The sequence below is a fragment of the Styela clava genome, chromosome 12 (assembly GCF_964204865.1).
Source record: "Styela clava chromosome 12, kaStyClav1.hap1.2, whole genome shotgun sequence".
Taxonomy (NCBI): domain Eukaryota; kingdom Metazoa; phylum Chordata; class Ascidiacea; order Stolidobranchia; family Styelidae; genus Styela; species Styela clava.
This window is the reverse complement of record NC_135261.1, coordinates 2,381,185-2,393,212: the sequence shown is the minus strand read 5'-3', so window position 1 is coordinate 2,393,212 and position 12,028 is coordinate 2,381,185. Positions and strand designations below refer to the sequence as shown.

At 41.1% G+C, this 12,028-nt stretch overlaps 2 protein-coding genes across 2 annotated transcripts in view; both read left to right on the top strand.

Annotated features, from left to right (window-relative positions):
- Positions 1-3,474, top strand: part of LOC120330083 (acyl-CoA dehydrogenase family member 11-like) — a 57,023-nt gene extending 53,549 nt beyond the window's left edge. Inside the window, exons 18-19 of the mRNA XM_039396910.2 lie at positions 1,009-1,118; positions 2,147-3,474. Coding sequence (XP_039252844.2) covers positions 1,009-1,118; positions 2,147-2,255 — 219 coding nt within the window. The 3' untranslated portion in view covers positions 2,256-3,474. The remainder of the gene's footprint in view (positions 1-1,008; positions 1,119-2,146) is intronic.
- A 2,233-nt stretch (positions 3,475-5,707) lies between these two features.
- Positions 5,708-10,008, top strand: LOC120340183 (uncharacterized). Its single transcript, XM_039408479.2, has 2 exons — positions 5,708-6,976; positions 9,352-10,008. Exons 1-2 carry the CDS (start codon positions 6,008-6,010, stop codon positions 9,445-9,447), a joined length of 1,065 nt encoding a protein of 354 aa, XP_039264413.2. The 5' UTR covers positions 5,708-6,007; the 3' UTR covers positions 9,448-10,008.
- Positions 10,009-12,028: the final 2,020 nt, after the last annotated feature.

Below are 12,028 nucleotides of genomic sequence, written 5' to 3'. Positions count from 1 at the left end.
CTCTGAAATGTTAGAAACCACTGGGTTAAAATATACATGGAATATAGACATTTGTGAGCTTTTTAAGTGTTTTAGACAAAAAAATTTTACCCGGCTTTAAATTTTGTTTGTGATCGCCAACTAGTGCTAGTAAGAGAAATGGCGCTTTTGTTGAGGCTTTCAGCACTCCTGGTGGTATTTATAGTGCTATCGAGATAGGATAATAAATACATATTTATCCCGAAAGAGAGTAAAGCCGATAAGACAGCTCAAAATATGGCAAACCAATGCCTCTCGTCCAGTTACCAGTCCATGTCGGGTGTGGAATTAGTTTTCGAAAGTATTGACTTGATGTTGAAGGGAGATTGGTGCATTCCAAAGCCAATTATGTTTAAACAATTCATGCTCAACAAACTGAGAGGAAATAGGGTTGAAATGGTGAAATATTGGTGGCGCGGCGGTGTGACTTAACGGGCTAAGCGTTGGGAATACGCTCGCCACCGCACCTCTAATTATTCTGCGTGGGTTTGCAGGTTCGAATCCCATGCAGGGATGGTTATGTGCGAGAGGATTGCTCGACTCCTCGCCGTCGTTGGGTGGTTCACGTAACCGCTGGTCGGTTACGGCTTCCTCCACCACCAAGTCCATGCTTCCGAAAACAAACAATATAACTAATCCCATACCCGACTTGGAATGGTAACCGGACGAGAGGCCGTGGTTCGCCATATGAATAAGCTGTCTTATCGGTTTTCCTCTCCCGCGGGATAAATATGTAAATCCTATGCTAACCTAATATTTCAATGAGAATTCCAATTTTTCTTTTTTTAATACTATTAACGAGGTCGGGGACTAGCCAAGTGACTCCTGTAGTTTTTGTGCTCAAAATCATCGCCGAACCCTAACCTGGTACACATACAACGTTTTGGTGTCCGCCATCTTGGTTCACATGCTACAGCAGTACCAAAACTTGTGTCTATTGCACTAGATTTACTCCTTGGAACTAAAACCTTTCATGTATCCTTCTTCTAGATTGCAATGATCAAAGTCGCAGCGATTGAAACGTTCAAAAATGTGGTTGACAAGACCATTCAGATCTACGGTGGTGCAGGAGTCTCACAGGACTTTCCTCTGGCTGCTTGGTGAGTCTGGTTGTTGTACAAAGATTTTAAAGATTACAAAGATTTTTGTCCAGTGCAAACTATGATTAACAACTCAAGTTTAAACAAAGGTTTTCTACATTTATCTTTTACAAATTTTTTCTCGTGTCGTGGTTAAAGCCATATTTTTTCAACGCAATTCTCACATATGACCATTTTCTGTAGTGAGTTATTGATAAAACGTGTTTGTTATTGTGTGTGAACACTCAGTGATCTATCTGAGTGATGTATTTTTATGTTTTCAAAAATTCTTATGTTGAGAGGACCAATTACAATAAAAAGTCGCTTACAATTATATATTTACAAGTATTCGAGATTCGATTTGATAAAAATATTCGATTTGAAGGTATTCAAAAATACTTAGCCCTAGTTACCAGTCTATTGTGCGTATGGTGTTAGTGAGACAAATCATTTGTTTCATATGAATGGACTTGATAATGGAGGAAGCTATAACCGACCGGCAGTTATGTGAACTACCTTAGTGCAGAAGAGTTCTTTTGCACATAATTATTCCTCACAGCATTCGACCCTGTGAACCCACGACTGGTCCCCTTTGTTCTTAGCTTGTTGTTCGTAATCTTGCCTGTTTTTTAATGTTCGCCTACAAATCTCTTTCCGCCTTGTTTGGAGTGTAGGTGTATGTGTTCCAATAAAATATTCTTATATCCACTTATAATGGCGCACTTGGGAAAGTTAGAAAACGCGCCCTTTCAATTGTTGACTAACAGTTTTCAATGATTGTTGTTGAATTCAGATGTTTTTTTTTAATATTATTTAAGCAAAAATACAAGTTTGAATTATTTCCAAGTCTGATTTATTTTATTGAAACATTTTTTTTATTAAAATTTCCACTTTGTTTGGAGTATAGATGTATGAGTGCCAATAAAATAAAAAGCAATTTTGTCTAAGCTCCCTATATCTGCATACTAGGGGCTCCACCTCTTCAGCTTTTATGTTCGTCAATCGTGCATTCTTTACTAGACAATAAAATCTATTTCCTTTTCTCCAAGGTACGCTGGTGCTCGATCTCTCCAGATTGCAGATGGTCCTGACGAAGTTCATCTCGGCCTCATTGCAAAAATGGAAATCGGAGATCAGATGAAAAAAGCCAAATTATAAGAATTTATTGATCGAATATTCACTGTTAATTTAGACTAAAAATATTTCAATCCATCATGACAAGAATTCCTTAAAATTGAAGTATCCACAATGAGTTATTGATTTTCAAATTGAAATTTAATCAAGCCCAACTAAAATTGAATAAAGTACTGCTACAAGATATGTATGGCAGCACTGGAAAGTATTTATTTTCTACTGAGGTGTCAGTAGATTGTGACATGATAGTAGGAATGAATTTGCCAAGCTTGCATGTTATATTGAAAATTGAAATATAGGGTGTCCATGAAGTCTTGAAAATTTTTAAATTGCAAAGGGAATTTATTGATACCATATATTGTTTCGGCCTTCACAGATGTATGAAAGTAAAAATACACAAAACAGTCACTGCTCAAAAAACAACAACCTGATTAAGATATATTGAAAACTGACTTCATAACAAAATTGGTATTGTAAAGGAACTTTATGGACACCCTATATATTCATTTCTAAAAGGCAGTACCATTGATTTGTCAGCTACGAAAGTATTTTTCTTCTCATTTTTTCAGTAATTATCAAAAGTTTTTTTTAATCAACTATATGCTTTGTTTGCTCTTTCTATTATTATACCGTGAGAGAGTGCAGTTTTATTCAATACAACAGTACTCTCTGCGGGTTTTGTATGCAACGATTTATAGTTTGTTGTATTGCCTTTATATTTGACTCTGTGGTGAGAGTAAAGCCGATAATACAACTTGAACACAAGGTCTTTCGTCCAAATACCAGACTCTATTGCTAACCATTCAAACATTGCATTTGTGTCGTCACAAATCGTAGTACAAGATTCAAGGGCGCTCCCGTAGTATGTACACCAAGATGACGCACAACCTGGTAACCCTAATCTGGTACACATGCTATGTTCAGGTTGTGCGTCATCTTGTTCACCGATTCAAGTGGTTCGCCATAGGATTAGGGCGTCTAATCGGCTTTCCTCTCCACCTGGGATAAATATGTAATACCTATCTTAAGATTAACATATTGTAATCACCATATTTTTCACTAATTCATACTTCACTTTAATTTTTCTGTGCAATAAAATAATTTGATATATGAGTTTGTTAATGAGCATGGGGCTGGTCGTTGTCTGCTGCGGGAACAATTCACACCATTTAAAATTGGAGGTGTAAAGTAGTTATCTTCAGGATGTTTAGGATAGGTTAACCTCTCTAATCATAGGGCCATACATCTGAACCAAATAACTGGTTAACTATTCCCATATTCGACATGCCCTGGTAACCAGACGAGAGGCCGTGGTTTGCCATTTGTCTTTCCTCTGGGATAAATATGTAAATCATCTCATAAGATTTATATATTTAAACCGGGGAAACACGACTTATCCGCATGGCGAACCACGGCCTCTCGTCAGGTTACCGGGCCATGGCGGATACCGGTATAGGTAGGGTTACCATATTTGTTTTCACTCCAAAGCGGGACGTCTCCTATAACTTTACAGTTTCCGATTTTACTACATAGGCCTGCATTTAAGCCATCCCGGCTGTCTTCACTGACCATATTGTCATCGAGAGTTCGTGCGCATATTCTCTGTCTAAATATCGGGTTCTGTTCGAAAAATAGAAAGAAATAGACGCTAACGATACAAATGATCCGAATTTAGATTTTTTATGTACAGCAAAAGGAATAAAGAATAATGAAATAAGCTGCCGTTTCCAAGCATTAAGAATTTACTTATTCGCCCAAGCATGCTTCTCTATAAATAACATCTTTAAAAAAAACATTCAATGTTACGTGAACGTCCGAACAGGACCAATTAGAATTGATTTTACATGTAATACGTTCGCTAACAATGTTAGCGGGAAACAAACAAAAGAACGCATTCACCTTCAGTAAGTACCAAAGTGACTATAAATCAAGTGAGGACATGCATTGGTAACGTTATAAGCGCTCGTGTGACGTCACACCAGCCATTTTGTGTCCAGAGTTCTATCGCTGTATGATCCTAACTAAGTGATTTAAACCTGCGATCGTTAAACAGTTGAATAAAAAAAACGATGCTCAATAATTCGGACCAAACTTTCACAGCCGCAAAACGAATGAGCATTCTTCTGAAAAATTGATTATCCGCAGATGTTTCTCGGATTTAAAATTAAATGGTCGACGATCTGTTGCGGGCATATTGCGACGTTCCGATCCTTTTATGAATCTACACGTGGATGATGGAACAGAGCGTAGAAAAGATAGGGTCATTGCACTTGTTGAAATGGCTGAATGGTGGTCGTTCGTGAAAATTCGATATTGATGTTGGAAGCAGTGGAACGGATACAATGATTTTAATTTGAACTAACCGAAAACGACAAAAGAACCCAATACTCCAACCCAGTGGCGGCGCGTCAATAGGGCCAACCGGGGCAATGCCCCGGTTGTTTTTTCGGTATAATAAAAAATATTCGAAAAATACCTCAATATCGGTTGCACAGACTGTCTACACTAGCCATATTCTCCCGACATGGTTCATTTTTCGCTCGCAAAGCCTTCGCCGAACGCCGACGGGGCGACGCCGATTTTGCCCCGGTTGCTCATTGTATATCGTATTCTCTCTTTTATCTTCCACTCGCCGCGTTTGTCTCGTTTGTTTTCTGTTTCTTTTACTAAATCATCGGGGCTAGCCCCGAAATTATGACGACACAATGCCGACGTTTCTTACAACAACGTGTTGACATATTCACGCATCCCTTCTCGTTCGTTGGTTGCTTGAAGAGTTGATAGTTTCCTCGCCTTCGTTTTTGTCGCTTGTTTCGCTATTTGAATCAGTTAGAGACCTTTAGTCCATTTGCTTTCGATTTTCCACATTCCTTTTGAGCTCCTCACTTCTTTCCGGCTTCGCATTTCTTAGCCTTAGACCTCATAATGAATAAGGTTGATGCACTACTTCGCACTCCGTTTTCGCAGCTGCCGCTGGAACAAAAATTAGAGGTACAACGTCTTGGGCCTTATCAACCAAAAAATTGTTCACTGGAACAATCTCATGACGGAGGAAAGCGTCGACGTACGTTCTGCGCAGAAACTTGGTATAAAAAACACGAATGGTTGTGTTACAGCGAGGACAAAAATCCACTTTTTTGTTTTTATTGCCTACTTTTTGCTATCGCCCGTGACTCACGTTGGTGTAAATTCGGTTTTAGAGATCTTAAACATCTTTCCGAGCGTGCCAGGGATCATCAATCTTCTATGGAGCATCTGGACAATGCAGTAAAATACCGAACATTCGGAAATGTTAATATTGCAGCACAGTTGGATGAAGGACGCGCGGTTTCTATTCGTCGGCACAACCAAAACGTCGAGAAAAACCGCCATGTTCTCGGTCGATTGATAGATATTTTGAAGTTCATTGGTTGTCACGAGCTGTCCCTCCGTGGGCACGATGAACGGGCTGGCCCTTCTAATAGAGGCGCCAGTTATATAATAACGAGTGTTTGTCCTTTATTGTGTGATAATAAGTGTTTGTACTGCCGACGCATCTGAAGCGTCGACTGATTACGATATGCCTCGCTGATTTCGTTTTCCTCGTATTATTTCTCTCGCGCAATTGCGCGTGTTATCGTGGATAATAAATTCATTCCTGTTTTGGATTTCATACAAGACGTTGCTTGTTTTTCTGTGTAAGGTTTTTGGCATTGTAAGATAATTACGACCAATTACTGGCGTGGTGGCAGCGAAGACAAATTCTACGCTGTATATCTCCTATACTGAGGTTAACAATGGCAGCTGTTAAAGCACCAAAGCAGTGGCCTCTGAAGAAATGTGAGACAATCACTTCCTTCGAAACATGGAGACAAAATCTGCTATACACTTTAGCCCTGGACAATAACTTTACGCCTTTTCTTGCCCCTGACGTCCAATGGGAGAAACAAACCGAAGCTAACCCACTGAGAGGTCTGACCGATGATGGAGAGGCAGTAGCTGAAGACCGCAGAAAGTCGGCAATTCAAAAAAATGCCACTTTAGAGTTGATGCTCGGACAAATAGCAAATTATTGTCCGATTATGTCTCGCAACACAATCGTCAAGAATTCCACATCTTTGAACTGTATTTGGCAAGCGCTCCGCATGCATTTTGGGTTCCATACTACCGGCGCCCATCTCCTGGAGTTAGCCAATATCAAACTTGAAGATGGGGAAAGAGCAGAAGACCTTTACCAACGCCTAGTGTCTTTTTTTGAAGACAACCTCGCTACCACAAATAGCTCAATTACTCATCATGGCTTTGTGCCAACAGAAGACGAAGACTTAACTCCTACCTTGGAAAATACAATCGTTAATTTCTGGTTGTCTTTGTTGCACCAGGATTTACCAATGCTCGTTAAGCAACGTTACGGAACTGAGCTGCGTTCTCGCACACTAGCTTCTATCAAACCTGAAATTTCAGGAGCGCTCGAGTCGCTATTAGACGAGCTGGCCTCCATGGAATATGCCAAAGTGTGTAGATCTCTTCACTCTCAAAAGTTGAATTCAAAGAAGGATAGTTACAGCCGCCGCAACATTAACATACGTCAATCATGCCCTCTGTGCAAGGAAGGGGGTCGACCGTTCAAGCATTACCTGAGCCGCTGCCCTTTCCTTCCTGACAACGATAAGCAATTCATGGCTAAAGCACGTATGATCAGTACGGATCACGATGACATGGATCCTTTGGTGGACATAAGTTCAGCATCTTCTGACTGTCCTGAGGTAAATTCTAACTCTAATCATTATATTTACCGCTCACGACGTGTTAACATATGCCATTGCCCTCACATGGTCTTGTACTGTAAAGGAAAACCCATCCGTGTCGTGCTTGACACTGGTGCTGAGTGTAATATGATATCTCTATCCCTTGCTAGTCTTTTGGGCGCCAAAATATCTAAGTGCTCTCAAAAAGCTCTACAGGCTGACGGATCATCATTTTTAAATGTACTTGGCGAAACAGCTAGTACCCTATCACTTGATGCTGTTTCTATGCCTTTTAAAGCACTGGTAGTTCAGCATTTAGATTCCGACATTTTGGCTGGCACCCCGTTTATGGTCGAGAACGATATCATTTTGCGACCTGCAAAGCATACCATCAGTATTCGGAACCTTCCTCCACTGCCATATGATGATAAACGTCTCAATAGTGAGGCTAGTCACCCGCCTCATATTATTAGACACTCCAGCAAGTCACGCGTCCTTTGGCCTGGCGAAACTATGACAGTTCCCTTACCAAATCACTTGCTTGATGTTGACGAGGTGGCTGTCGAGCCTCGCATCGATTGTCAGTCCGTTACCACTGAAAAATGGTTAACGCCTTGCATTGCTCCCCGCCATAACGATTACATCCTTATTCAAAATTCATCATGCGAACCTGCACGTATTGACAAGCATCAACAATTCGCCCAACTTTTACCTGTTATATCTCAACAGTCCATTACCCAGTCTACCAACCATAATTCCTTCGTTCGACCATCCCCTCCGTTTGCAACCAACATAAAAGTCGATCCTGAACATATCCTGCCCTCAGACGTTGTCGCAAAATTTCAACACTTACACCAAAAGTTTGATAGCGTGTTTAACCCGAGCCCTCCCGGTTACAATGGAGCTGTTGGACCCTTCAAAGCTGTGGTTAATATGGGACCTACCCAGCCCCCTCAACGGAAAGGTAGAATACCTCAATATTCGCGTGATAAATTAGTTGAGTTACAGCAAAAGTTTGATGAACTTGAGGCATTGGGTGTTTTCCAAAAACCAGAATGCGTTGGGGTCACTGTGGAATATTTAAACCCCTCCTTCTTAGTCAAGAAAGCCTCGGGGGGGGTTATCGTCTAGTCACTGCATTCGCAGACGTTGGGAGATACTCAAAAACCACAACCTTCCCTTTTACCTGATGTTGACTCTACTCTGCGCAAAATTGCATGTTGGAAATACATAGTCGTGTCGGATCTCACTAGTGCCTTCTATCAAATCCCACTTGAAAAGAAGTCTATGAAATATTGTGGTGTGGTAACACCATTTCGTGGTACCCGGGTATATACCAGATCTGCTATGGGAATGCCTGGATCTGAAACTGCATTGGAAGAGCTTATGTGCCGGGTTTTAGGTGACCTATTACAGGCTGGTATCGTAACTAAAATAGCAGACGATTTATACTGTGGGGGAAATACTCCTGAGGAATTGATCCGTAACTGGAGTAGTGTGCTTTCTGCCTTATCAAAATGTGGTTTATGTTTATCTGCTTCCAAAACTATTATAGCCCCCAAGTCAACCACCATCCTTGGTTGGATATGGTCAGAAGGCATAATTAAAGCATCCCCACATCGTATTGCCACATTATCCACATGCGACCCACCTAAAACTGTAGCAGCTATGCGGTCCTTTTTAGGAGCTTACCGTGTTCTTGCTAGAGTCATACCCAAATGTGCAAATTTTTTGTGTGACCTACAAAAAGTCACTGATAACCGTGCTTCCCAAGAAACTATTTTGTGGAATGATGAGCTACGTCAAAGTTTTCACTCTGCCCAATCTCATTCATCTAGCAACAAGTCTATAACGTTACCAAGACCCAGTGATTTATTGTGGCTAGTTACTGATGGTTCAGTTTCACATCCGGGTTTAGGAGCCACACTGTATATTACACGTGAGGGCGAGACACACCTTGCTGGTTTTTTTAGCGCTAAACTTAAGTCTCGCTTCACTTCCTGGATTCCATGCGAAATCGAGGCCCTCAGTATTGCATCTGCTATCAAGCACTTTGCTCCCTATATCATCCAATCTGCAAATACTACACGGGTTTTAACAGACAGTAAGCCTTGCGTTCAGGCCTTTCAAAAGCTATGCCGAGGAGAGTTTTCAGCTAGCCCAAAACTTTCAACATTTTTATCAGTCACAAGTCAATATCAAGTCACCCTGGAGCACTTAGCGGGTTCTAAAAATCTCCCCTCAGATTTTGCTAGTCGTAATGCACCGGAGTGTTGTACTAATAACTGTCAAATTTGTGCTTTTATTGATGATATCAAGCAACAACCTGTCATGCGTGAGGTTTCTGTTCGCGACATTTTATCAGGCCACACCAAAATGCCGTTTACTTCTAGGTCTGCCTGGCTTACGATTCAAAAAGAATGTGCGGATCTTCGGCGGGTCCACGCTCACCTACAACAAGGCACCAGACCATCAAAAAAATTGACTAAAATCATTGACGTGAAACGTTACCTCATGCATGCCACTATTGCTAGTGATGGATTACTTGTTTGTCATACATCTCGCCCTTTTTCCTCTCGCCAAGATCGTATTATTATTTCACGTCATTTCGTTGATGCTATTTTAACTGCTTTACATATTCGATTAGAGCACCCCTCCGCTCACCAATTGGCATCTGTATTTAATCGTTATTTTTTTGCTCTTGATTCTGATGCTATGATTAAACATGTTTCTAATGCCTGCCATCAATGTGCCTCCCTAAAAAAGTTTGTGTCCCGCCCCATACCACAAACTACCAGTGATAACACACCATCCGTCGGATCAATGTTTGCTGCAGACGTTATTAAACAAAGAAAACAATTGATATTAGTCATACGAGAATGTGTTACCTCTTTCACACGAGCCTGCTTAATTGAAAATGAAAGAGAAGAGACTTTACGTAATGGTCTTGTGTGTTTAACTTTGGATATGACCCCTCTTGATGGCCCACCAGCATTAATACGCACAGACTCTGCTCCTGCCTTTGCTTCAATGGCAAAAAATAAGCCAAGCATCGACTTACACTCGAACTTGGCCATTCGAAGAACATCAATAAAAATCCCATTGCTGAAAAAGCCGTACAAGAAGTGCAGGAAGAATTACTAAGACTTGCACCGGACAATCAGCCTGTTTCTCATGTCACATTATCAGTGGCCCTTGCTAATCTTAATTCACGACTACGCAAGAGGGGATTATCATTACGGGAAATGTGGACCCAAAGAGACCAATTCACTAATCAACAAATTCCTATGGAAGACAGACACATGATTGAAGAACAATATGCTAGTCGACTCCAGAACCATAAGCCCAGCCAAAAGTCAAAATGCCGTAACCCTATTCCTATATCTCCCATGATTCGTGTAGGTGATCTTGTATATTTATATGCTGACCGCAAAAAAACTAAAGCCCGGGACAGGTACTTGGTTGTGTCTGTCAATGGTGACTGGTGTAATATAAAAAAATTCATTGGTAATCAGCTTCGAGCCAATTCGTACAAAGTTCGAAAGTCTGATTGTTTTTTAGTTTCACCCACATTACCTTCCCCTTCCCAAGTTATACCAGATACCACAATCAATGACGAGAACTCTGAGGATTTCTATCCTCCGCTACTACCAGGCTCATTTGTAGATTTACTCCCCCAATTACCTACTGCGAATGTTCCCCCTCCTGGACCACCAGAATTATTTTTGCAAGATGGCCCAGCACCACAATCTCGCTACCCCCGTCGTGAGCATCGTAAGCCTTCATATTTGAGTGATTACATGTTAGAATAAGCCCGGTTTTGCATTTGTTTTGATTACAATTTCGTTTACTATGGCATTCGGTTTTTAAGTGACCTATACTTTCTCGCCATTCTACTAAGTTTTAGTAATTTTTTTTCATAGTAATACCCATTATGGGAGAGAAGGAGGGATGCGCCAGTTATATAATAACGAGTGTTTGTCCTTTATTGTGTGATAATAAGTGTTTGTACTGCCGACGCATCTGAAGCGTCGACTGATTACGATATGCCTCGCTGATTTCGTTTTCCTCGTATTATTTCTCTCGCGCAATTGCGCGTGTTATCGTGGATAATAAATTCATTCCTGTTTTGGATTTCATACAAGACGTTGCTTGTTTTTCTGTGTAAGGTTTTTGGCATTGTAAGATAATTACGACCAATTACTGGCGAGGGGTATTTTTGGATATGGTGGAATACACCGCATCCCCAGATACAGTATTGAGAGATCATCTTGATGCCGCAACTGTTTCGAAAGGGACATCTAAGGATATCCAAAATGATTTGCTCGACTCAATGTATAAAATTTATTTACAACATTTGGCTCTGGAAATTGAGAATTGCCAGTTCCTTTCGATGCAGTCTGACGAGACAACTGACATCACGTGCGTTTCCCAACTGGCTGTGATTTTTCGGTTTGTGAAAGATGGTAAACCTACCGAGAGATTTCACAGCTTTGTACCAATCGTTGATCGCACGGCTTGCGGGATATCGGCTGTACTGAAAAAAGTGTTACTGCCTTACAACGCGAAGTCAAAATTGATAGCTCAAACTTATGACGGCGCGGCAGTCATGAGTGGGTCGAAACATGGTGTTTCAAGTTTATATAAAAGAAGATTTTTCTCGTGCGCATTTTTTACATTGTTATGCACACCAATTTAACCTCGTTATTAAAAATATGTGTCTTGATACCCCTCTCGTCCGTATATTTTTTGCAAATGTTTCGGGGTTTTCTTCATTTTTTTCAGTTTCGCCGGAGCGCTCTGACCTCCTTCGCCAGATATGTAGCCGCCGTCTCCCAGCTTGTGCACCAACACGTTGGAACTTCCAATCACGCGTGGTGCAGGGCGTGTCCGAAATTAGGTCTGAGCTCATTGAGTGTTTCAATGGCATTCAGAGCTCTCCGGTTTGGGACGAACGCTCTGTGAGGGAGACGGCAGGTCTAAAGCGTCTGCTAGAAGATGGTGAGTTTTCATTTTTTCTCCACAATATTCTATCACGTGGATGTATTATACGGCGCATCGCAGTCAAGG